General features: G+C 43.2%; 1 protein-coding gene across 1 annotated transcript; it reads right to left on the bottom strand.

The window, feature by feature from the left end:
- Window positions 1–232: 232 nt before the first annotated feature.
- On the bottom strand, window positions 233–27,232 carry map7b (microtubule-associated protein 7b). The gene is made up of 19 exons (XM_080491386.1): window positions 27,168–27,232; window positions 12,374–12,553; window positions 11,772–11,849; window positions 11,068–11,231; window positions 9,866–9,983; window positions 9,356–9,457; window positions 8,832–8,942; window positions 5,824–5,943; window positions 4,539–4,687; window positions 3,548–3,693; window positions 2,527–2,750; window positions 2,295–2,445; window positions 2,047–2,215; window positions 1,819–1,923; window positions 1,684–1,734; window positions 1,568–1,592; window positions 1,344–1,470; window positions 1,085–1,262; window positions 233–419 (listed from the first exon to the last, which is right to left on the bottom strand). The coding sequence occupies exons 1-19, from the start codon at window positions 27,211–27,213 to the stop codon at window positions 351–353; spliced, it is 2,313 nt and encodes a 770-aa protein (XP_080347512.1). The 5' UTR covers window positions 27,214–27,232; the 3' UTR covers window positions 233–350.
- Between the last annotated feature and the right edge of the window lie 588 nt (window positions 27,233–27,820).

Below are 27,820 nucleotides of genomic sequence, written 5' to 3' on the forward strand. Positions count from 1 at the left end.
GTTTAAACGAACAGAAATATGAATGGAACCATAAATCGGTTCCAGTTCCAGTCAGAACTGCCGATTCTAGTTTTTGCGCAGCGGCAACAGAACTCTTCAAGTATGGAGGCTGAAGACTTCACAGCTCAGATCAGTTTGACATCCGTTTCTCTTCCTCTCACACGCGTCGCCAGAGTCCGGGCGTCTTCCTGGGAATCCGTCACCTTCACCTCAGGACAGAGAGAGTCTGGTGGAAGCTGGAGAGAGGCAGTGGGGGGGGGGGGGCACTCGTCTGTCGCAGGAGGGTGAGAGGAATCCGGTGCGTCTCAAGTCTTTCCTTGGACTCAGTTCTCCGCTTGTCCGCCTCGCTCTCACTCTCCGACGTCTCCTTCCGTCTCTCTGGCTGTCGGGTCGTGTCCAAACATGTCCTCAGGCAACATCTAAACGCCAAAAGAAATCAAATCAACAACTTGCTTTGCCGTCACGAATGAATTCCAGAGTAAATGGATCTTTTTCAGAACGTTTCTGGAAACTGAATGAAACGTTGTACGTTTCAGTTTCTGCTTTCATACAACTGTATAAACTCCACACAAAAAAATACATTTTAGTTTGGTCCATTATTAGTGTTTGAAGGAGCCTAAATTCAATTGAATAATTTCAGTTCATAGATGAAACAATACTTGACAGGCAGAGGAGAGAAACTGGAAGGAAGTTGATCATTTAAGTCTGTTAAAGAGGTTGATGGTTAAATATGCAGAGATATTGACTTGTTTGTTTGTTTTAATGTTTCTTGTGGCACATCTTTAGAATTACACATCTGCTGAATCTTCTCTGTCAAAGCCAAAATGTCTCGTTTCTTCAGACTTCGGTGATTTCATGCACCTACTTTGTAGCATTAGTAGTTGGAACGAGAAGCCTGCACATTCTGCTGCTGCAGGATGACACCAGTGAGTGTGTGGACAAAAAATTTCCAATGACAGAAGAAATAAACTTCCCAACAGCTTCTTCTTCTGCTGTGTTTATAAAGATCCCACCCAGAGGGAAACGGATATTTGATCATCTTGTTCTCAAAGCATTAAGAAACAGATAGTGAATGCTGAGTGACCTGGTCCCTCCGGGGCTGGTAGATCATCCCACTCAGCGGCTTGAGGACGCCGTTCTCTGTGAAGGCTATGACGGGAGTCCTCCCCTCCCCCTCCCCGTCCCGCTGCTCCTCTCCTTCAGGCGGAGACAACCTGGAATGTGAAGGCAGTACGATCACCTCTTCAAACTCCCCGTTCTCCCTGGAGAAACAAGAGGACGGGAATCGTAAATCTCTCATTGTGAGCACACCGCGGTGCTCGATGGGTAATCGAGGGCTCTACCTCTGCCCGGGATGGCTCAGTGCCGCGGCGTTGTGCTCTGGCTTCGGGTCAGGTTGGCCACTGCTGCCGTTACTGTTGTGTGTTAATGACACATTAACGGCGGCTGAAGCAGGAGAGGAAGCAGTCACTGAAGGTGAAATAGACAAAAAAAGACATCAGTCAGAAGAACCTGGAATGATGAGTTGGCCTGAAAGTGTTTTGCTGCAGACGGCGGGCGAACTTACCTGCGTTGTCTCCGTTCCTGACTTTCTGGATATGGGAGAGGAAAACACAGAATGAGCATCGGAAGATTGTTTTAAGTTGAATTTCTGATTTCACTCTTTGTCCAAACTTCCTTCACCTTGTCTGTCGTGTCTGAGCGCCTGGTCCTCTTCATGATCTCCTCGAGACGCTGTGATGGGTGAACGATAGAAGAGGTTCAAGAGAAGCTGAACGCTACTAAAAATAAGTCCTGATGGGAATGAGTGTATTTGACCTTTTTTCTCTCCAGCCGTTCAGCCTCCTCTTTCTGGAAGTGTTTCTCTCTCTCCTGCCTGAGTTTCTCAGCTTCTTCTCTCTGCCGAGACTCCTCCTCCTCTTTCTGATAAATACAAACAAGCTTCAATTTACTGAACGATCACCTCGGAGGAAACGGTAAACTTCTTTTGCATTAAGCGCTTATTACTGCAGAAATACAAAAACATCACGCAGGAGTGTCTCTGACCTGTTTCTGTAGTCTCTCGGCCTCCTCTCTCTCTTTCTGAAGTCTCTCCTCTTCTGCCTTCCTCTCCTCCTCCTCCTTTATTTTCCTCTCCTCCGCCTGGCGCTGAGCCTCCTCCTCTCTCCTTGCTCTCCCCTCCGCCTTACGCCGAGCAATCTCCTCCTTCGCGAGTCTGCGGAGGAAGACAGAGACACGTGACGCACCATCAAACTTGCCTCAAACATGTTGATGTCGCGGCCCAGCTGGCGTACCTCGCCTGCTCCTCCTGCTGCCTGCGCTCCTCCTCCTCCCGCTCCCTCTGCTCACGGGCCAGCCGTCGATTCTCGGCCAGGATGCGGCTGGCTTCCTCTGGATCCGTGGTGCCCGCTGACGGCCTGTGGGCTGGAGGACTGCTCACTCCATCTAGAAGACAAAATGCCCATATTGACAGCACAGCCAGTAATGAAATGTTTCCCATCCTGGTTGCACGGCCGAGGAACTAACTGCTGGGTCCATGAGTTGGTGGCTGCTCAGGTGAAGACTTGTTCTGACCCAGCGGCTGCGGTCGAGGCTGCGAGGGGCTGAGGAGCTGCTCCTCCTCCTGGGCTACGCCCGGCCTGGAGCTCTCAGAGGAGACCTTCAGAGGACGGAGGTTTCCAGGGTCTTCTGCCCCTGGAGACTTGAGCAGCTTGGGTGTAGGAGGGCGCCCTATTGGCTTCTGGGGAGGTCTGCGTGCAAACACAAAGGAGGACATCTTTGTTATGGTTTTGGTTGTGGTGGATCAGAATTGATGTTTTTATTCTCAATTTATGATGCAGAAATTAACCTAATTACAAAATTCATTTCATCCAATTCATCTCATTCATACTGAAATTATGCACTTTTTTTCAAAGCAGATGTTCCAACTTTAATTTTCTGTGGGGAGACTTTTTTATGTAGCTCTGCTGCTAAAAATCATTTTGGGATCAGCTGTTCCAAATGTTTTCACTTGCTGTATTTATGAGGAATAACACCTGCACCTTGTGAGGATGAATTTGAATGTCTATTATAATGATATTCCTTTGTGTGGCTGTAGTTGGCCAACTGATGGTGAAATAATAATTAAATTAGGAATAAACATTCTTCTGTCTGTAGCTCGGAGTAAACCTCTACGATTGCATGATCAGGATGGACATAGCAGTGGTTCTCTTTAAGAACCAAGGCACAAAGACAAACTAGCCAGTCAAAGTAGATTTTGGTGAACATGGAAGCATGTACACACAAAGATCATCAAATTGTGCAGAAAAATTGGGACTAGTGCTCGATGGCTTTTATTAAGAATTCTGCAAACAGTTTCTGCAAAAAAAAATAGAAACTCTCAAAAACTGCAAAAGATGTGCCACAGTCAAAGCAGATGGGACAAAACGGAGGGGACGCTGGTCAGCAACCAGCAGCAGCCACACACAAAAAAAAATCTGATATTTTCCAGTTCAGAAATACCATATATGACCATCATGCTGTGAGCTGACTCTTAAATTCCTCTCACCTGCCAGGAGAGGGCGCCGTCACTTTGCTGTTCTTCTTGCCAGGGGAGGAGGCGCGCTTGCAGGGGGGCAATGTGAACACAGGAGCCAGTGGAAGTGACAAGTTGCTCCATGACTTTCTAACATGGTCTCTGTCCTTCTGCTGTTGCTGCGGGAGGGAAATTGAGGGAATAAATTTGATCACATCAATTATTATCCACGTAGGAATTCAATAAAAACAAAAGAACGAATGATTAAAACCTTTCAACATGTAGATTAATCAAACAGCACAGAAGGTGTCTAGACTCAGTAGCAGCAGTTCAAGATGATCACTAACAGGATTAGACTTGAAAAGTATTTGTCCGGCTCTACGTAACCTGCTGCCCCGTGCTATGACACAAACATACAGCTAAAAATTCTTGCTGTTGCCACGGTGACACCCCAAACTGCTTTCATTGAGACTAGCCAGCATTATTGACCTCCTTTTTGGAGGGAAATAAAACGATAGAGAGCCAAAAATCTTCGCTGACCTTGCGTTCAATTTGTGCAACATCAGAATGAATGGCACTTTACTGTTATATCGGCGTGGGTCAGGATTATCTATAAGCATGTGCATGCAGACAGTCCGTCTGTGGGTCAGTGTGTTAGGGCATCTTCTGTACTGTACATCTAAGACCTTAATGGCATAAGCTGTGACACAGCAGATGGACAGTGGCTACAATAGTGTGTGTGTGTGTGTGTGTGTGTGTGTGTGTGTGTGTGTGTGTGTGTGTGTGTGTGTGTGTGTGTGTGTGTGTGTGTGTGTGTGTGTGTGTGTGTGTGTGTGTGTGTGTGTGTCAATATGAAAACAAGCTTGCAAAGAATGAGCAAAACCAGCTGCACATCAAGATGACATGCAATAACCTTGGTGACCTAATGTCGGTATTATTATTTTAACACACAGGTTCTTCATCAATTCAAGGATGCAAGTTATACTACTGTTAAATGAAGCGGTCCACAGATGCCGATGCGTACCCGTGTTGCTCCGGTGGTCCTCCTGCGCGGCGCGGCCGAAGACGAGGAGGCCGTCTCCCTGCTGAGGCTCCTCTCTTGGCTGCGACAGTGAGGGAGAGGCTGGGCCTGCAGGGTCTTTAAGGATATGGAGCCCATGGGATGGCAAGACACTGAGCGAGGACACACAGGCATGGCTAGGGTGATGTACGAGGTGGGAGTGTTTTGGCGGCGGGATGGATCGGGACAGCGTGAGGGTTTTTATTAACAGGAGCAGAGAGTAACAGATCAGGAAGGAGAGGAAGGAATGAGAAGAACGTCAGACGGATGAAAGAGAAGCCATGGGATTGGGAAGGAGAGCAAAGGATCGAGAGGAATCAAATGGAGATGTTGGTCAAGAACAGGACAGAAGAGAAATAGAGCATTAGTGGAAAAAACTACAAAGACCAGCTAAGAAAACAGCACAACCATCACCTGGTCAGTGCTACTGAAGGGACAAAGCCCTCATTGATTGATAGAAATATACTTCATTTATCCCCATGGGGAAATTCAGGGTTAAGAGAAATAAATGAATGCAGCTTTCAATCCAGTTTCTGTCACTACTACCATGCTGAGATACATGGAGACAGAAGGAATCTCTTACAGCATGAAAACACCTGTAAGAAGTCCTCATGTTGGCATCATTACCTGAGCCACTCAAAAGAAACTACTGAATAACACACATGCAGTAATATATACAAGCACACGCAAAACACTGTGGACAATGTTGAAAGGAGGAAATCAAAGCAGAGACATAGACATGAGTTCTTTACTTTAAAAGCATGCTCTTTGGAGCTATGGAAATAAATAAAAATATATTCATTATGGACTGTTGTGTATAAATTGTTCTCTTAAAAGCCATATGGAGACTTGCCTACATACATAATTATTTTTTTATAGTTTGGAATATTTACTTAAGATATCAACAATTTACACTTATGATCACTGTTGCTGTGGTAACAACAACAATATACTGGGCAATGCAACCACAGAAAAATGATTTTTAAAGAGCTTACTTATTTGGACCTTTAAATGCATGTGTGTGTGTGTGTGTGCGTGCGAGCGAGCGAGCTTTGGGTGCCTGACACAGGCTGTCAAGTTTCAGACGGTGTAATGCTTTAAGACCAGCCAAATCTGATTAACATTAACTGCCCTGTTCAACCGGCCAAAATGCAACACAGACACACAAGGAGAAGTTTTATGGGGTTTTGGTGCACGTGTTCCCTCACGGCAGACAACTCTAGGATCCTCAAGGCTGTGTGTCGCATACCTGTTTGCTCTCCAGACAAACTCATGGCACTGCGGCTCCGGGCCAGATAGGAGTGTGTCGGCTGCTGCAGGCGGTTCACAATGTTGCTCTCCCATGGTGTCAATGGAAGGCGACGCAACCCTGAACACAAACACACATAATATGTAAGCTATGCTAACTGCCAGCACCACTACCTACTCACTGATTAGCGCCAGCACGCACCCAAAGCCGATTAGAAAATGTGTATAATTACTGTATTTGCGCCCCATTCCTTCCATACCACTGCACAGCCGCGCAGACGAGAGCTAAGGTGAGGTTGTAACCATGCACTGGCTGCTATGTCACACCTACACCAGCATGCACCCGACTGTGACGGGAAGCAAACAGCCTGCAGTGGCGCGCAAACGGCATTTAAATAAACCTTGGAGAACAAAAGGACATCTGCATCGAGTCACTGCATTAATTGTGCGTCGAGAAGTGTGCTCGGCAAAATTATGCACGCTGAAAGCTTTTATGGAAGGAGTCAAAATATTTGGCCGCATAAAGTCCCAAGTACCTCAGTAGACCTTTCACTTAGAGGAGACCCAGAACAGTGTAACAGGCAAAACATGCAGCTTTAAAAGAGGTGGCAATTTCAGTGGAGCAGGATAAAGATACAAGGCTGGAAACTGTAAAAATTAATACGTCTGTAATAATTGTTTGAATCATAAATCATAGTTTAAGAACTTGTATTACCATGATGTTTATAATGTATTTGCAGTTGTAAAGTACTCCAAGACAGTGTAATAATAATAATAATAATAATAATAAAAATAAAAATAATAATAATAATAATAATAATAATAATAATAAGCATGTTGATGTATTTCAAAGGTTTTTTTTGTGGGTGTCAGAATTTTCAGCAGGGATATAAACAGCATACTGTACAGTGCTCCCACAAAAAACAAAAAGATTATCCTACAGAGGATTAGAGAAAGGGGTCACGCCAGAGGGGGGGAAAAAAAAAAATCTTGATCCCTGCGATGAAACACAAGTGCAAACACGTGCACAGTGGATCTCTACCGTTCTGTGATTTCGCAATCGACCCATTTCTAATATCTACCAGAAGAGACTCAAGTAGAAAAGTGCTGCACTATTAGACAGTATTTTTTTTTTTACAGTTTACAGCCTGTCATCTTTCAGCAGCATACAGGGTGGAGGACAATGCAAGAATCCCCAGAAGACACCTGTGTTTTTATGCTGGGGGGTCTTCTCTTGATGGAGACGGAGTTTGGACTGAGATTTGCTTATGGCAGGAGAGGAGGCAGTTCTCATCTGTAAGCCTGTTAGCAACATATACACATCAGCAAAATGCACAACCTTCACGTTACATCAGCAGTAACAAAATACACAGAAATGTTCATGTTAGATACGGTCACTGTTTGTTTATTATGCTGTTGGGATTGGATCTCAGGAACAATAACGAGCTGTTAATCTTATTATGTTTACATGTGTTGAAATGACAATAAAGCTCCTTGAATCCTTGAATGTGAACATCATGTGTCATTTGTTTATTCCCAGTGACTGACTGTATATGTTTTGACACTTCTTGATCTTTTGGCTGCTCCTCTCAGGGATTATCTCGTCTCCTCCTTCCTGGCACAGCTCCTTTTAAAAACACCCTTCGTCCAACATATCCATCATTTCTCCACAGCCCATATTCCAAACCATCACAACTTAGCTTCTCTATCTTAGCTCTGGACGCCTGAATCTTTGATGACCCTCTGATCTGGTCATTCTTAATCCTGTTGATCATCAGCACCCTCACCTCCTGTCTTTGAGACAGTGCCACTGCTTCTATTTTCTTATAAAACTTCCATTTAAGTGTCACTGCTATCCCTCTGTCACAAGCTGCTCCATCCTGCACACAGTCTCGTCTTCCCCTCTTTTGTGCTCTGTCCATTTCTCTGAATGGTTGACCCAGAAAATTGAACTCATCCACTTTCACTACCTCCACTCCTCGTGTCTTCACTTTTCCATGTAATCCACACGCATGTATTCTGACTGTATTCTGTCTCAGTTGACCTATATTTCACCTCTCCAGGTCGTCTTCCACCTGCTCTCACCACACATTACAATGTCATCTGTAAACACTGCAAACCTCTTCCCCAACTTCCTGTCCATCATTGTGGCAAATACAGTCAATGATCTGATTCATATCACTACAAAAAGGTTATTGAGCTTTTCCTGAACTTTTGTGAAACTGACATGTATGTAAATTAAGGATGCACTGATACCAGTGTAGGGTCAGATACGGCACTGAGTACTCAGAAAAAGCTCCCCAATCGATACAGCCCGGTGAGTGCTACGTAACGTCACGCGTCAGCAATGTCGCGGACAGGAACGCAAGAGAGCACGAGTGATGTCCACTGTCTGAAGATTATTTTTTTTTGAAATTGATGCGAATGACAGAAGTAAGTCAAACTAAGAGAAGAAGGTCGAGAGATAGCTCACGCAACGCAAACATCTTAACCACCAGTAACATTTGGACCAGCAGAGTTATCCCGATGTCACTGGTGAGTTTAACTGCTCGGTGGATTCAGTTGCGCCAAGCCGCGCTACATGCTAAAGAGGTTTGGGGCTCACACACCGGCTATGCTACATGCTAAACCTGATTAACGTATGACTGATACACTCGTTAACAGCGAGCGAGAGCATGTTGTGGTACACAGCGAGCTCGGTTTCTCGGTCTACAGTACGCTGAGGTCAGTGCATAGATAGACAGATGTTACACACTGCCCTCGGATGGAGGTGACGTAGCTTTGATGTGTGGATGTGTTTGGGGGCAACGCATAGTCTTAGCATATGGTGTAATAAGTACTCTTATCAGTACTCGGTATCGACATTGAGATAAAGGTTAGGTCTCGTACTTGTATTTGTCCTTAAAAAAGTGGTATTGGTGCATCCCTAATGTAAATCATCACAATCACAAATTGATGACTGTAATGAATAACATTGGTGCTTGAGTGTGCACAGTTCATTTTCATTACCTCGGTCAGGTGAGTGTAAGAGTGTGGCAGAGGAGTACGAGAGGCGCTTCGTAATTACGGGGTCTGCATGCTTGGATAAATTCATTGTGGACACTGATCGCCTGTCAGCATCTAGAACCAAGAAAACATAAGAAAACAAATCAGTGGTACAAAAAGAAAGTGCACAGAGGGAAAAAAAAGAGATGCCAACAATCTCTGAGAGGTTGCTCTACGTTGGTTAATTCTGGTTAGATTTGGGGGAAAAAAAAAAAGCTACCAAGAATTTGCTAAAAGGAAAAAAAACAAAAAAATCAAAAAGCATTAATACTAATGTTATCTACCATGAAAACTAAAATGGTTAGAATGATTCTTTGACTTGGGTTTAAAAGTTCAGACCACACAAAATAACAGATACTAACCGTGCCATTCACACTGGCCTACATTTACACTAATGACAGTGAGCGAGAACAGTGCTGCACAATTACAGTGCTAGGGCTAGTGATCTACCACTAGCCAGCTAACTGACACACTGCTATCATATTCACATTGGGAGGTCATTCCATAGCTGCGGCAGACACTGAAAGCACTCTGCATGTGCTCCAGTCCAGCAAGGTCGAGTGGATAGAGGAAAGCCGACTCGACAAAACCTGGACCAGGACGGGAGAGGACAATGGCAGAGAAAACAAAGAGCAGAGAGCGGGCAGAGGGAGATCCCGGAGCGTGAGTGAAAGAGGGAGAAAGTGAGTGAGAGAGAAGTCGAGTTCGAGATAGAGGGAGAGAAAGAGAAAGAGAGAGGGAGAGGCAGAGAAGGGTGTGAGTCAGCAGCAACAACAGAGGGCAGCGGCTCTGAACAGTTCAAATATAAACACGGCAGAACAATACTGACACACAGAGGCAGGTAGACATATTCATATAGGAGGAAGGCTGGACAGATAATGATAATAAGACAAATCTTCACACCAATTTGGAGTAATAAAGTTTACGGCATGCCACAAAGCCTTTATGAGCATGTCGACGTTTGTGTTACTGAGCAGGTTTGAGATGTGTTGAATTACCTGCTGGTGTGCTGGGAGTGTTTGTGTGCAGAGCTCCTCCCCAAGACCAGCGGTTGGTCTTCGGTCTGGTTTTCTGGCTCTTCTCCAGAGTCCGCCGCATCACCGCCTCATGACGAACCTTCAGTCAAAACAACAGGGAGATCATCGGCTGCCGGGCACGAAGCTTTCAAGGACATTTTTTGCGCCAGTTGGAAATCAACGAATGAGGAGTCAGATATTCAGAATGAAAGTAAATCCATCCAATTTAGTCTTACTACTAGAAATAAAAAAAAAATATATAAAATTGAGACAAAACTATTTCATCTATGAAAAACTAAATACATGGGGCCCTTTTTTGGATAAAGTGCAGCTCTGACTGCAGTCCTGGCTTTTTCCTTTGACAACTTAAAGGATTTATATTCTGACATCACAATGTATTATTGTAAACATTTAACTGTCCCATTGCCCTGGTAGAGGCCTTATCTCACCTGGAAAGATTTCGAAATTGACAGTACTGTTTTGTTTTGGGATTTGCATTTTTTTTTGCTTTTTGGGAAGTTTTCTATTGATTTAGTTATTTTTATTGATCTATTCCCCTTAATGTCAGTCTGCTGTAAAGTGTTTAATGTGTGAAATGAAAGAAAAAACAAGAAAAAGTGAGTTACAAATAAAAAGATAACACTATTTCTGGGAAGTAGGATGGCTGAAATAAGTCATTGTGGTTATTTAAGGAGTACCTCTATAAAATATTCCCAAAATACAAATATCTATGATAGGCAAGAGTTTTTGTTGTTTTCCACATCTTTATATGAATCTTTTCTTGAATAAAACTAAAGACAGAAATTCAAGTTAAACATTATTAAAAAATAAATAAATCACTGAAATGTTGTGATCCTGTTCCTACAAGACTACAAAGTAAAAGACTGTTTTTTAAAGTCAATTGTTGATTTTCTTGCATGAAGAAAGCAGCGGCAACATTTGACAAAACGTCTATGTATTAAAATGTGTTGTCAGTGACTGTCCGGATCCTAACCAGTGATCTTCTGCACCGAAGGCCATCGCTCTGACCAAGTAATTCTCAATCTTTAATCTAATGTGCATTTATTTTTATAGCTTAGATACTTGTGACGATGTTTTAACGTGTTTTAGGTGTAAAGGGTGAAAAGTTGTGTGACAACTAAAACCCCAGGATGCCCTGGCGTGTTGATGAGTCACTTCAGTACCTTGTCGTCCTCCAGCTTCTGCCGTCGTTTCTCCTCCACGGCCGCCCGCCTCCTGTCCTCCTTCGAGCGCTGCTCCTCCAGCTTCCTCCTCCTCTCCTCCAGGTGCTTCTCATAGTGCTGCTTGGCTCGTTCTTCGCGTGCCTGCCACTGGGCCTCCTTGACAGCTGATATAAGGAATAAACACAACACTGGTACATTTGATGTTGGAGAAAAAAGAAGAAAAAAAAAAAAAAGGAGCCAGGCTTAAAGCAGCAAACGGTCAGCTGGTGGTCATGTGACTAAGCTTTAGCTCTCGACACAAAGCAAATCCCTCAGTCGGTATGACCACTTCAACAAAATCACAACATGAAAAATAACTCAGACTCCCTGAATCCATCTGGGACAGGATGCTACAGACACACTTCTGCTCAAGAAAAGTAGAATAAACCATATCCTAAACCTCAGCCCTCCTTCAACATGTCCCATTGCCTGCACCATTATGTAACGTGGACCCCATGGCAACCGGGTGCCTGGCTTCAGCCTGGACTTTATGTAACAACCAGGGAGCAAGGCACTTTCACCACAGCCACCAACCCAGTTCATCACCAACACGATGCAGGGGAGACAGTAAACAAAGTGGGCAGTGTATTTAAAGCCATTTTGCAGACACAGTCAAGCAGACAAGGTTAAAAAAAAAACAAAAGCAAAAAAAAACAAAAGCTCACCATTCTGTTTCTCACGCTCTTCCCGGCGCTCGCGGGCCAGCCTCTGTCGCTCGTCAATCTTATTGAAGAGTAACGAGTCTGTAACACACACAGAAAAAAAAACAGTCTCAGGAACAACAACCGTGTTGAAAGACCGGCGAGGGACAGAAGAGACAAAAACTGTTAGTGCCGCTTCTGTCCATTCACTAGTTCCTTTAGGAACTTACTTCTTTTCTGTAATTACTGCAGTAAAAAAACAACAACTATATTCTAAAAACTTGTGTTGTGTTTTGTAGCATTGTCATGTATTCTTTGCAGAAAATGAATGAAATTACAAGTCAGAGAATCCAAAATGCACTTTAATTAACTGATGCCGTCTTGAAAAGACAAATGTAAATACCTGATGTCAAACAAAACATGAAGAAACAAGTTGTCACACAAATCAATATCTGTGGTGATGAATAAAGTGTTTGTCCATAATGTAATATTGTCTGCTGTGAAAATACTTTGTTCCAAATGATGCTGCATGTACAACCTTTGGTCAATGGATACACACACAAACATGCAATCCCAACTGAATTGGGTTTAGTAATGTGTTCTTGTACATACACTGAGCGACTCACCTGTTTTTGCTGCAGCATTATTTATATTATTATTAGGGCTGCTGCTGGCTGTGGTGCGGTTCGGGGTCGGGGCAGGTGTTGGGGTCACGGTGGGGGTGTAGGTCTGCCCAGAGCCTGAAGAGCTGGGACAGGTGGCTGCAGACACTCTGCCATCCTCCGACTTATACTGAGAGTTAGATGCTGGGGGGGGGGGGGGGAAAGAAAAAGAAAAAGCAAGTGTCACATAAACAAACAGAAAACGTGAGAGAGGACACAGTGTGTGTGTGCGTGTGTGCGTGTGTGCGTGTGTGTGTGTGTGTGGGGGGGGGGGGGGAAGATAAAAGAAAGGCAGAAGGTAGGAACAGGGTTGGTAGTTCGACTCCTCATTGTGTCTTGTTAATAAGTTATATTGTCATTAGTCAAAGCACCGAACCCCAAATGCCCCCATGAAGTCCAAGTTAAAAGAAATACGCTCCAGGTCCTGTTAGCTGGGACCGTCCCCTGCAACCCCGATCTGGATAAAGCTCGATACGTTTAGATGGACGGCAGTGGACAGGTTTATCTCCCAACTCAGCAGCTCCACAACCACATGGCACTTAACTTATTCACAGGGACCGTACATAGATCACATGAATAATGAAAGCCTGAACAGTACGTAAGTAAATGGTTTAGAGTACTATAGTAGTTTATTATAAAGGTGCATTACAGAAAAGATTGAGGCAGAGCGTAAATATTTGCCAGATGCTTCATTTCATTCATTAGGATTCTCTTGCCCAAGTCATCCATGATTATATTTAGGCTCCAATATGATCAGACATCACTTTCTGTCAGAGCAATTTGCTTGAACAAATAACCTTTTAGTCAAAGATTATGGGATAAGCTCACAAATTTGGGCAAAAAGGCAGTTTTATTCGCGGAAGTTGTAAAGTTTCCATAAAGATATCTACACATTTCACTAGAAAAGGTCACACATGAAAACCGTTCGTTTAGAGTTTATTCTGTAATAAGGTCATAAATATTTATCTGACCTCAGAAAGAATACAATAAAAACTTAAAATAGCTGTGTGATGTGTGTACGAATATAAACATGTGAGCAGAGGAAAAGAAAATGCAAATAACTCCTTGGTATATAGATAAAAGAGAAATAAGTGGTGCAGGGCAAGTATGGTACCTGCCAGTCTGCAGACTCCTGCTGCATTCTGGTGCTCTGCAGTGCGACTTAACAAGAAAGTAAATAAACAACAACAAACATACGGAATAACTGTTTCCTGCATTTCGTAACCGTCTCCATTGGGTTGCAGTGTCTCCACTCGGCTCAGAGCAAGGTTGATGATTAATTGCACCATCGAGCTCGGGGGTGACTCAGCATTTTCAGGCTTTCCTTCTGGACAAAGAGCTGAAAACTGGTCCTGATGCAGAAACAGACGGGCCAGTCTCTAAAGTAAACACTCCGTTTTGCTTTGAAGCGTAAGGATAACAGTCACAGGCGAGGACAAGAGAATATATATTTTTTTGAAACTGAAAAAAATACATAAATGAGTAAATAAATCATTAAACATTGAAACTGTTTAACATATACAGATTCACAAACTCTTCACTTCTATGATTGTGAGCTACACCTCCACAGAGAACATCCAGAATGTAATAAAAAGTTAATTGTTTCGACGGTTATTTCTCTACTCACTTTCAGTCATCTTAATTATGGCCTCCAGGTAAAGAAAGCACGTGATCTCCGAGTGTTCCAATCTTGTGAGGTTCTGTATTTTTGATTTTCATGACTTATAAACTGAAAATATGAAGAGTAACATAGAAAAGAATTGAAATGCTTTTTATCTGTAATAACTTTAAAACATAAGCAGGTTTCACTGTTCAAATAAATTTTAAACTGCGATGTGCTGGCAGACTGAAGTGAAATAAGTTTGATATAAAAAAAAAAAAAGAGTAAGACTTAATGTGAAATCGCAGAAGTAAGCAGTCACTCACTCTATTAACTATTTTATTCGTCCACTCTGGTATTTAAATGAAACTGAAGAACGAGGGAGCAAAGAACAGGTTTCATATGCACTTTAAGTTTACTCTAGACAAGACAAAAGTACACTCATTGCTCACTTTGTGTGTGTACTTACACATGCAATGGCACTGATGCCAATTTACCTTCCTTACTGAGAACAGAAAAAACAACCTCTGAAAAAGGAATTAACTAAACAGACATATCTGTGGTTGTTTCTCTTTTTTTTCAGGCAACATCGTCAAAACATTTCCCTTGAATAAGACCTTGAATGTGGAAAGTCATGCTGTTCCCAGTGCGCAGTAAATCCTTCACATTCAATACGAGTCTTTTCTGTCTCGGTACATTTTAGTTTGTTGGACTCCAGCATACTTTTTTAAAACTGAAAAATATCCTAAAACTTATAGAAACTTAGGATTTATCCAAGCATGTAAAAGTAAAGCGCTGACAGCTTAAAGTAAGCACACAGGTCAGTCAAAAGGCTCCTTATGTACAGTGATGGACCACGACGAGCATTGTGAGTTTTACTGTTTATTACAGTGTTGTAACACCGCTAAGATTGTTTTTAATTACTCCAACTAGTTTTCCTTTTAAGATTTATTTAGGACACACTATAACCTAAGTCGCCTCCCAGCATGTTTTCTGAGGCGTTTTCCCTCTTTGCTCCAGTGAAAGTTTTGAGATTAGACCGTCCACAGTCGGTGGTTTGTCGCATGGCGTGTCAGTTATTAATCATAGTCTCCACCCTGATTCATAGAGATATTTTGAGCTGATGCACAAAGGACGTGCGAGACAAAGACGTGGTGTCATACAGAGAGACAGGAGCTGCGGAGGTATTGCATGTCAAGTCTCTGGGCCATCTGCAGACGTGTGTACACAAGCATTCACAAGAGCATCCTGCCTCAGGTGCACCAGCCTTTTCTTTTATTCCAGCAGTAAAGGCTGGACGGGGATTGTATGCTCTTAGCCCCTAAAATCATTCTCGTCAAACAAAAGATCAGCTCAGTGAGAAGGGACATTACTGTGCTGCAGCCAAATACTTGACATTTGAAAAGGGGCTTTTGGTGAAACACAATAACAGCACAAATGAAATTACGTTAGCTCTGCAGGAGAGGTCAATTGTCTGCATATTTGTAGGAAAAAAAAAAAAACAGTGAATAGCTTTTTTTCCTCCCCCATCAATGAAAGGAGACTTCAGGTGACCGATGAAGTGGAGATTTAGTTGAGTGGAGTGGTTCCCTGGCCAGTGGTGACAGTCTAAGGCCCGTTTTCAAAATCGGGCCTTAGCCCGTTTTCAAAATCGGGCCTTGAAAGCACAAGTTCTGCGTATACGCAGCAAGATTTTGAAAAAGATGTTTGTTTACATGAAAACAACAGAAACAATGTCGTTAGCCTGCCAGGCTATGAGATGGCGCTGTTGGTTGTTTGTCTCGTGACATCACACAAACATGAGCACAGAGAACAATATTCTATAAATATGAATAATGGCAAGTACTGGGACGTTTGTATGGATGCGTGCAGAAGAAGTATTTACTACGGTCGTGGTGCTCATGTAGCAGTTTCTGAAAAGTTGCTTTCTTTCCCCGTTTCCACGGAGACAATGTCAGAAGCATTTTCGAAAAGTTCCACCTTGGGAGCATTTTTCAAAAAGTTGCGTTTTCAGTGGCTCCGAACACATTTGTTGTGTAAACAGACACACAATAGTCAATACGGAAACAAGCAACAATACTTCTGAGGAAAATGTTGCGTATTACAGGACAAAATACAAGCAATGCTGAATAATTGCACCAGAAGCAGTGAGGCTGAGGTTCCGATACCTCTCACGACTATAAAGATCATCTGCTGTAAATGCCAGTTAATGATGCAATTAGAAAAAAACATCTTGATATCCTCAAAATAATTAAAAGGCTGACATGCACACCTCGAGTTAAAAATAGATCTATTGCAGGTAGAGTTAATCCAAACAGTTTTATTACTCTCCTGTGAGAAGAAACAACTGCTGCCAAGTTGCCACATGATGCTCTGTTAGAGATACGGGTGTGTGTGTGTGTGTGTGTGTGTGTGTGTGTGTGTGTGTGTGTGTGTGTGTGTGTGTGTGTGTGTGTGTGTGTATGTGTGTGGAGAAAATGCGTCCCTTGAGAGCCATAAGACGACCGTAGACTGAACATGCACATCTGTAGTCATTGACATTAGTGCGTCAGCAAGTGCAGTGTTAGAGGGGCATGATGGCAAAAACTGGATGAATTAACAAAGATGATCCATTTCTGCCAGCTTGTATTGATATTCCCACTATTTATATTGCACATCGAACTTCAAGCATTTAGTGAATTCTATAGAACAGGAGCCATTTAATCAAAGTAGTGTGGAATTTTGCATCATATAATTATTTTATTGCACAAAATGATCAACCTGTGATGGTTTCTACTAATGGCTAATTATGTACATTCAGTGAAATGATGAGCATGTGCAGTTGTATGTCTGCTAAAGTGGAAAAAAAAAACAAGGTCCGCTGTCTCACACTGAATAAACTAATGTCTACAAATCCAGAGCTCCATAAAACAATTCAGTAAAATGAAGCAAAGTGAGGCTATCAGAGGTCAAAGGGCATCTTGACTCTACTGGAACTGTGCAGGGTGAAGAACTAGAATGAAAAGCAAAGCCTTGCAGAAGGGAGAAAAAGTAGATGGCAAAGAAATATTTTGAGAAAAAGACTTTATTAATCTGTTGCATGGTTATGATAATCATCACGCCCAAACACTGAACTGGCTGTATGTGCTCAGACTAAAGGCCACTTCATACTCCATAAGAACAAGAATACATTTCGGCACTCTAGGGTCCTGCCGGACAAAATAACGTCATTTTCTTCTGCCAGCTCTGTCTGGCCGGATAAATTTGGTTTGGCTGTGCCAACCATCTGGGCTGAAGTATGCCGGTGCCGCATTGCCAAAATGTCGGCACAGCCGTGTGCTGTGCATGCACGTTGCAGATCACTAATGGCTGCATCAGTCATATTTTAATCATGTTCAGCATGTAGCATCGCTACTGTGTGAGCCACGCAGCTCGTTAACATGTCGGAGGGCGGCCTTACGTGAGGCACCTGAACGCATCACTAAAGGCCATCAGCTGAGTTTGTTAAAACCAGACCAACACAAACTTTCTCTTTTACTACTGAAACAGTTCAGAGAGGGGGCATGGCCTGCAAATTCGACAGCTTCTTCTTGGAGTATGAACGCTCCTGCTGAAAAAGCTTCTTTTTTTTTTCCAGCAGCTGGCTGACGTCACAGCCGAACTTTTCTTCTTGTTCATATGGCTTCTTATAGGAGTATGTAGCGTAGTGGGGGGGGGGGGGGTCTTCAAATCCGGGCCTCGAGGGCCAATATCCTGCAGGTTTTAGGTCTCTCCAAACTTCAGCACACCTCAATCTAATGTCGGCGTCATCATCGAGCTTGTAAAAAATCCCAATAACGAGCACTTATTGCATTCAGGTGTGTTGCAACTGGGAGAGACCTAAACATGCAGGACACCGGCCCTCGAGTCCCGCAATTGAAGACCCCTGACCTAGTAGATGAAACGCTTTATCCATGTACTTCCATAGCAGGAGTTCTCAACCTGCTGCTCTTTAGCCCTTCTGTAGAGGCTCAATGAAGCTTTCAGAAAATTATACCTAAATAAACATGAGCTCGTTTAGAAAAAGACAAAAAGGCTAAAAAACAAGACAAAACAAAAAAACACGAAAAAGACTAGAATTATCAAAGAACAACTTAAACATCTGAAAAAAAAAAACAACAATCAGGCAGAACTTCTTAAAAGAGAACCGAAACAGTTAAAAAACTTAAATGTCAAAAATTGTCAAAAATATTTAAATAAAAAAGCAAATAAGAAAAGTGAAACCGCTAAAATTAGGTAATATAAACAGCTGAAAATGTAACGAAATGTTTCCCATCTTAATTTGCAATTGAAACTTCATGAATGGAAACGTTTGTACGCATATCAAAACTAGACGTGAAACTTTTTAAACAGCCTGAGCCTGATTTTTATGCTAAACGTGTTTTGCGGCTCCACTTACTTTCCACCAAATCAAATTTACGGAACAGAAGAACAGCTCTTTTGCTCATAAAGGTTACAGATGCAGACCCCTGTTCCATACTTTAACAACAACAAGGACTTCATTCTTGGTCCACTTTATTTCCTGAAGCCACTGGATGTACATTAATTCAATGACATCTGATTCAGTGGAAAATTTATTCAAGCTTCATGTTTTATTGCATGCAGACAAACTTCCCGTCATAACCACGTTTATAAAACACACATTTTATTTATGGTATTACAGGACAGCTACAGTTGCACTGTAGGAGCCTTAATTATCCAAAAACCTGGCCTATAATCCTCATGATGTGGGCTGTGTGTCCTCACTGAGCCCAGCCCAGTCACCCAGCTGTTGCAGAGGTCATTATATCAACAGACCTCTATTAGTTGTGAGCATATTTGCTTGTGGACACGAGGCAGGCTTTGCAAACACATAGCCGACTATCAGTTGGAACAGAGTCCTTGCAGCCAACAATAAAATGTGCACTTATTATCACATCCTCCTCCAGTAAACCTCCACATCCACGAGTCGCCATTTTAAAAATCTTTAAAAAAAAAAAAAGAAAAAGAAGAAGAAGTTTAAAAACCCAAACTGCAACAGAGTTTCACAGAATAGAAGCTGATGCTAATTCACTGCACTGCATGTCTGTTCATTCCTCATCCGTCACCTTCTTGGACTTGTGAGCTTTTCTCAGTAAACCAGCTGTACTGAAGGATGCTGGGAGGACATTCTTCACCCTGTGCAAAGCCCCGACAGCACAACTTCTACTCTCTTTATCGAATGTTCTGTCGATACTAAAGGAATGAGGTCAGAGCACAAGTCTTTCTTTACCTGTTTTGTGGTTCATAATTCCAGAGGTGTAGATCCCAGGGTGGGACCTGTTGTGCCCCTGACTACTGTCCCACTCCGACTAGTTGAAATTGAGAATTGTCGTCCCTACTTCCCGTGAGCATCTTCCAAACCTCAAGTTCAACCGCCAAGGTCCAGCAAGGAGAGAGGGGGAAAAAATAAATCCTTCCAGAACTGAACCGTTTCCTCATTGAAGAGAGAGTGAAGAGGGAGGAGGAGAGGGAGGTCAATTTAGGCTGCCGAGAGACGGTGCGAGACAGGTTATGGTGACTTTCCAACCCCAATCCTTTGTCCGTGTGTGTGTGTGTGTATATGATTGTGTGTGCGTACATGTGTGTGACAGAGAGCGAGACATAGGGAGAGTGTGATTGTTTAATCTGCCCTCCCTCTGTGTGCGTGCGTGTGCATGTGTGCGTGTGTGTGTGTGTGTGTGTGTGTGTGTGTGTGTGTGTGTGTGTGTGTGTGTGTGTGTGTGTGTGTGTGTGTGTGTGTGTGTGTGTGTGTGTGTGTGTGTGTGTGTGTGTGTGTGTGTGCCCAACCCCCCAGTCTATCTGCATTCATTGCCAGTCAGATTAAACAGTCAGAGTTAGCGATTAATGCTCTGCCGTCCAGGCCGCTGGGTAGCAGGCAGGCACGCTGTGTCGCTCCTTCCTCCCCTGCTGCCTGAGAGGATTAGCTGCTGCTAATGCTAAGCTAAACTGTAAGCTGCAACCACCAGAGAGGCAAAAAGGGGGTAGGGACGGGAGTCTTCCTTTCCAGCTCGAGGACAAACATGGCTGGATAGCAGGTGCAATGATAATGTTTGATTGTGATTTTATCACATAAAGCTGCATAACTCCACAATGAAGTAATAGAACTGCAGCTGTTCTTTCAAAAAACATTTTCTAGAAGTTTGCAATTATTATAAGTTTGCATCACTTTCACTTTAATTCTGTCAGCGCCTCTAATATTTACTAAACGACTCGACCATGCCGTGGTTCAAATGAGTCTAAAACTGTGAAAGCGCATCAATCTTTCAAATCTACACGAGTGATAAATATTATTCCTTATCAACTCCAAGACAGTGTAAAACAAAAATCCACATTTGATACTGTGAGATAATACTTGGTGCACAAAGCATCTCTACAGTTCCCCCTTTCGCGCCATCTCCGCTTGTCTATTATTCATGGCTCGAGTGAGCTTTTACATCAACGTTTGCGCCGCGAGGGAACAGCAAGCCTGGAACTGTAAGAATGTATCTCACGCAAAGGAGACAATGGTTTATAAATGAGACCAAATACTCCGTTATCTCCTTGAAGATACGATGTGGCAGCTGTGCATATGAATGGAGCTCGATCGAGTCAGGCTCGACCCAGTGATGTGTGTAGCTTTGGTTGTGTGAAACCTCCTGGTCTTACTGAGCTGCAGATGCAGAAAGAACTGGAAAGTCTCAGATTACCTCGAGTGTTGTTGTCTGCTGACTCACGTTGGCACAAACCTGAAATGTCTAGATGAAGTATTTGATGTCACACTACCTGTTAGATACGGGGGTTTTGTTTCTGTTTCAGGTAAATAGACAGCGGTCAGGAATGATGACAAGGCATGAATGAACGGGGATGAAATAATAAGTAACTTATTAAACAAGCGCCTGTTATGAGAGTTCTCCCCGTAAAATCGAAAATGAAATTGTTCCATTCTTCTCTCATCTGCTGTCCTTATCTTGACCCGATCTTGCCTTGTCAGCCGATTTCCACCGACACACACACAACTAAACTCTGCTTTCTCATCAGTCAAGTCAACCACCTGTCTCCGGAAGGATGAGCTTGACGGGTTAAGACGACTTTTCCTTCACAAGATTAAAGCGTGCGCACACACGAGCACATGCACACCAGCAAATACAGACGTACTAACTTTTATCCACAGAGAATTGGGCTGTTTTATACAGTTAATAACTTTCCCAAGTGACACCGGTAGTATCGTATGCATCCTTGTTGCCCCACATATTCCGACTGTGCAGTCTGACCATCCGGTCCAGGAGGCTCTCTGCCCCAGAGACTAATGTCCTCATTCAATCTCCACCGCAAACGCACAGTTTAACTGTTTAAATGAGCTCCACAGATGAGCAAATCCAAACAGGCAAAGTCACTTTTCTCCTCTACCTTCTCTGCTTTTCCTTCCTACCTCTTTTCTTCCTCTTGCGGGCATCTCTTCGCCTCTGTCCCTCCTCTTCCTCAGTGATGGTGAAGAGTGCCGGGATAGCTGTCCGGCTGCCTCCCTTCCTCAGCCTCCTCTTGTCTTGTGAACACACGCCGCCTCCTCCTCCTCCTCCTCCTCCTTCTCCTCCTCCTCGTCCTTTACTCTTTGGCATTGCCTGCCCTGTTGCTAACCCTGGAGCCCCCTGGCTAACTTGCCAAACCCCTGCCCATCCCACCCTGCGCTGATGGGTGAGGGAGGTGTGGACTGGGGGGAGGGGGGAGGGCAGGTTAGTGTCGGATGCCAGAGGGCGGCGGTGGACAGGGTCACCCCTACGAGCCCTCTTCTCTGGGAAGACGTAGACGGCTAGGAGCTAATGCTAACAGCTCTTCTCTTCTTGCTACAGCATTGCTGGTCTGAGACAACAGGAGGGAGAGAGAGAGAGAGAGAGAGAGAGGGGGGGGGGGGGGGGGGGGGGAGGGTGACAAACAGAAAGTGGATGTGGGAGGGAAGAAAAAGAGGGAAAAAGGGGTAAAGATGAGGAGTAAAGGATGAAGTCAGGCAGGATGCTGAGGGAGCGTTTGAACACAGCAGCTCACTGTGCAATGACCACGCCGCCTGCGACGGCAGTGCCGGGCGTAGAGAGAGTAAGACAGAGTGCGACAGAGTCTGAGGATGAGCTCCTGTAGTCTGGCTTAGAAGAGAAGACTTAATCCATAAGAGCGCTGTCAGGATTGCACTTCTTGTGACTCCCACACTCCTCAAGTGATGCTTCCTCAGCCCTCACTACTTTTTACTGCATCGCCTCTCATCCCTCCTCAGCCTCCCCCCACCTCTACGTCGGCTCTGTAAATGTAAACTTGTCAGAGGAATCACATCACAGAGGCACTGACTGTGCAATTCACACACACACACATACACACACACACTGTTGAAATATTCAGTGTGGATCCAGCATCGCAAGGTGAGCCGGTTCTGGTGAAAGGGTTTCCCTGACAACAGCAGCACATGGACCAATGACCAGAGTGCCAGCGTGGAAGTGAGAGTGTAAAGTGGAGGTCCACTTTAATGTAATGTACACAGACATAAACACACACAGGGACAACCCCAGAGGAACACACCAAACCAAACAATGCAGCAGGAGAGCTGCCTGTGTGGAAGGGGTGTGTTCAAAAAATAAGCACATGGTTTATGGCCCCACCCCATCCTCCGCTTAAAGAGCCACCATCTATTTGACATATGATGACTATGGACATCTTCCCATCTAAGTCCAGCTCGTTCCTGGCAAGGACGCAACACGCAGTACATCACGGGGTGTGTGTGTGTGTGTGTGTGTGTGTGTGTGTGTGTGTGTGTGTGTGTGTGTGTGTGTGTGTGTGTGTGTGTGTGTGTGTGTGTGTGTGTGTGTGTGTGTGTGTGTGTGTGTGTGTGCAGCCAGTGTTATTGCGGCAACAAATCCTCAACTGTTCAATTTCTATACCGACAATCGATATGAAACGTGGCTGCCACTGAGAAGGCGACGGAATTAAAAGGGCAAAAGAGAAAATAGGGCAGGTGCCACAGGAAATCGTCAAAATGACAAAGAACAAAAGTTGTCACTGTTCCTGGAAGCCACACGATAGGACACTGTAAACTACATCTCACAACAACAACTAATACAGTTAATAAACAACAAACGCAACATATTCAAGCCATACTGCCATGGAGACCCTGATGCAATAAGATAACCACTTCTTAGACGTGTTACAGGTGCAACACTTTTTTGCACTTCATTGTAAACTAAAATACGTTTAGTGAATACTTGTTAAGCAGTCCAACATGCGAGGTATTTGATAACTGAAACGTCAAGGGTAAAACGTCTGCCGCACATATTTCGGAGATGAAAGTGTCCAGGACGAGACCTCACGCCTCATCTCCGTCGAGAGCGCACGCTGTACAAACACACACATTCATGAACGAGCAATCTGATCTTTGTCCCGGCGGCACACAGCAATGCAGTAATCCTACACGCAGACTTTAACCCGATAGGCCGAGCTGCACAGCCTTCTCACACCTATCAAATGTGTGGATCGGAGACACACACGAGAATCAATTCCATTTTTTGAATTAAGAAAAAAAAGAAAGAAAAAAAAGGATTAGTTATTGATTAGTTTGAATTTACAGGAAATGGCTTCTGACTTGAGAGAGAACTTGGTAGTAATCAAGATCAACACAATCATTTAAGAATTGTGTCACAGATATTTGTATTAAGAAGCGTAATAAATTAAAGAAAATGCATAATGCATCTAAAACCACAGGTCTTATTTGTCTTTTATTTCTGGGGAAAAAAAGGCATAAAAAGTCGTGTTGTATTATATTCTCATTTTGGGTTCCTTGTGTAAACAGCTCAGAGATCTCATATGAAATATATATATATATATATATGAAAGTGGCATGCAGTGTATCCCTTCCATTTTTCTCTCAGACTTTTCCGTCATCGAAGTCGGACGGCGTCACGACGACACAGCGACACATAAAAAGCTGATCGATGACATAAATGGGAGCCGCTGCCTATCGGAGCCAAGACACGCGACGTCATGTGACCCGACACACTGGAGCCTGATGGCGGTCACATTTAACACAAATACCAGCTACTGCACAAAAATGTAAACAATCACGCAAATAGAGAGATAGCAGCAGGACAGTAGAGCTGCAGGATGCAGGTATTCTAAATATTTGCGGGCGAGCTCATGAGTGTTATGCTTCAGCTTAACAGGTAAACTTAAAAGTGATGATCATAATTAAATAATAACCTGTTACTTTTAAAGCCTGCTGGTAAATGATGGGAGTCACTGTCGCAGTTTGTGTTGGTTTTAGTTAGTCCCAGACTGCAACGTGCTGTGGACTCTTTAGAGAGCACAAATTAAAAGTAGAATAAAACAAGCACACGATCTAAACGCAGGCAACTCCTATGTCACGCCTGTATTTATTCACAGCAGAAGTTCCTCTGTTAAATCAAACTCCTGAAGCCAAACCATCCTGATCAGCTGCCATCGCTAATCGCCATGAAGAATCTATAACAGCTGATGAATATAATGATGAAGTTTGGGATAGTACATGTCAGTCCCTCCACCGAATCCGTATATTATTAGGTACATATGTGATCCAGAAACACAACTCTGCCATGAGACCATGTCTTTGCAGTGGTGTTGAGCTGGGGATGTTCTTCTGTCCATCCACCTGTCAGGTATTCATTTACTTTTTATGGTGTGACGACTATTTGACACGCTACATCATCCTGTTTGACTCCAACTAGTCTTCAAATGCCAAAAAACTTAACTCTAGTATTTACTGGATGTCCAAAACAAATCCATGGGAGGTGGGTTCGTGATATTAGGAGCACAATCAAAATCCCGTTGCTGTGACTCCTCAACCGCATACCCTCTTAAAATACTTCTTTTCAAGGTGCTCTATAGTTTCCCCTTCAACTGCTCATCCAACCCGTTCCACAACGCGACCCCCGCAAACCGAAATACACGTACTTTAACAGTGTGTTGTGTTTATCTTAGAAAGCCATTCAGAAACACATTACATGTAGAAATGCTGGCGTGACAGCTCAGACATTAGAGCTGGATGGAAAACAGCTACTAATTACAGCTGCCGCAACTAAAACAAGTAAAATAAAGATGTGCGTGTTTCACATGAGTGCAGACCAACGGTTTTCCTTCATTGTGTTTCGAAAATGATTCACTGGAAATAAAACAGAAGTCTGATTCCTGAAGGATAAAGCAAAAAGCCTGTTTAGGTGGTAGAAAATGGCTTTTGGTCGGGGGACGTCAAACACATTTCAGTTGAGGGGCCACATATCTCATCTGGAGTGGGCCGGGCCGGTGAAATGGGGCCATGATAACTTTCCTGAATGGAAAGTTTTTCTGTGTTGCGGCGCAGGGTAATCCTGATCGAAAAAGTCTGTATTTTTACAAAACTATACGATGACTTCAGTCTCAACATAAAGCCGATTTTAATGGAACCTTCTGGTGGAAAAAAGCAGCTTAAAAAAACATATTTTTCTTTCATGAATCAGCCACTTCCTGCCTTCTACTTCACCCCACACCTTATTCCATGCCTTTTCTCATTGATTTTCTTTACAGTATGCACTCTGTCTCGCTATTTTCTGCATTCGCGATGATTACTTTTGTTACCATGATAATGATTAATCTGTATTTTTTCTTATTTTTTTTCCCCCCTGTCAATTTACATATTATAATATGAATCATTTGTGAATAGTGAAAGGGGTGGAACCTTTGTACAAACCACTACTCAAAGTCCTTCATTCCCTCTGCTTATTAAGCTCCTAAACACAGACCACGATAATTTCAATGGACTTTATTTAGAAGACGTTATTCATCTTATTTATTTCAGCACTGTTCTCGCTGTTTTGTTTTAATCTAATGTGCTTTATCTTTATCTTATATGGTTTTATCTTGCTGTTCTGACATCTCCCATAAATCCCATGCCTAATTGTTTCCATGACAGATTGGTGATTCCATTTAAACCATTTATTTGTCATTTGAAAGCATGTATGATTGTAAATGGACACTGGGAAGCTACAAATGAATTTCCCCTTGTGGGATGAATAAAGTCATCTGAACTGAACTCAGGTCTCCGTGTTGTGTCTGCTCCTCTTAAGAAATGTATATATATTGTTTTTTTCAAATTTAATTTAGTGAAATGGTAGTTTTATAAAAGTTATTTGTAATGGTCTGTGATCATTTCTTTTTTTCTTTTTCGTTTGATGATTAAAAAAGACAAACATAACAAAACAAGATTCTGCAGTGTCATCTTTTTTTAAAAAATTTTTTTATCAATATATCGGAATTGACTTTATACATGCCAGCAGAAGAAATTAATTGGTTTCAAAAGGATGCGAGAAGAAAATAAAAGCATGGGTTGATAGATAGTTGGATAAATAAATGAATAAATAAATATCTATCCATACATATTAGGGGTTGGGGGGGTGGGGGTCTGCCAATAGTTGAGCTCAAACCTCTTTATTTATTTTTTAAATCAATGTTTTCTTTGAAATTTATTCAATTTGTTCGGTTTGACGGGCCAGGTTGGAGCCTCTTTGGGCCAGTTTTTGGGCCACGGGATTAATGTTTGACACCATTGCTTTTGGTTGTAAAACTGTGCAGGAAGGCCACCTTCAATCAATATCATAACCGATGACGTCATTTAAAAAAGCGTGTGGTTGGTGTTTGAGTTATTAACAATGAAGTGGACAAACTTAAAAGTGCTTAGAAATGCTTCTAAAAGCGAAATATTAAAATTATTAAAAGACACATGGTGGGGGGGCGCGCGCTTCATGAATTCACCTGTCACGTCGACTGCAGCACAGAGCAACAGGTGCTCGAAAGGTGCGCAAATCATCAACAAACGACGGAAATAAAGGCTAAAAGTAGACAATATGTGAAGTGTTTACACGGTGTGTCGTGTTTAAACTCCGTGAAGTAACCGGTCGAGTGAGTTGGCTGATAGTTAATCCCACTCCCGTGACCGACCGGCTCCGTGAGCAGGACAGGAAAGAATAAATGAAAAACCCAACAAAACCAAAAGAAAAGCGACCGCAGTCCCTCCGCCGAGGCTTCCGCTTCGCTTCACACTTCAGCCGCTGCCGGTAAAAAGTGTGACAAAGTGAGGTTTTCTGTCGGTGGACTCACCTTGGGACTCCGGAGGAGATGAGTCGCTGCCGTCCAGGTCCGCCATTTCCCCTCATGACGTCACTGAGAGGATCAGCGGCAGGAACAGGAGGGACCTGAACTTCACTGAATCCTGTGACCTGGGTCATGATCCTGATCCTGATCCTGATTCTGATTCTGATTCTGAACCTGAACCTGAACCTGAACCTCACCCTGACCAGGACCTGATCCTGAGCTTCATCGGGACCTGGACCTGATCCTCACCCCCATCGAGACTTGGACCTGGACCTGGACCTGGACCTGGACCTGGACCTGGACCTGGACCTGGACCTGGTCCGTCTCCTCCCCTGGCAGGTGTGTTGATCCATCAGCTCACACCAACATAAATCCTCACAATAGTTCCCCTCTGACTCTTTAATGTAATTTGAGCTCCATTAAACAGTTTTTAAAGATATTTACATGCTTAAATTAAAACAATTATTTCTCTATTGAAGTGAAGACTTTTCTTTTGTTTACTTTAAAATGAATGGATGAGTTTGAAGTCATGTAGTCAACTTTTTTGATTTATAACATGTAATATGCTGACATCTAGTGGTAGAAAAGGGAACGACAAGTGATCGCTTTACCAGTCTTTATTGCCAGGTGTGGAAGTAACGACTTCAAAATACTCAAAT

Source organism: Lipophrys pholis (assembly GCF_963383615.2).
Source record: "Lipophrys pholis genome assembly, chromosome: 21".
NCBI lineage: Eukaryota > Metazoa > Chordata > Actinopteri > Blenniiformes > Blenniidae > Lipophrys > Lipophrys pholis.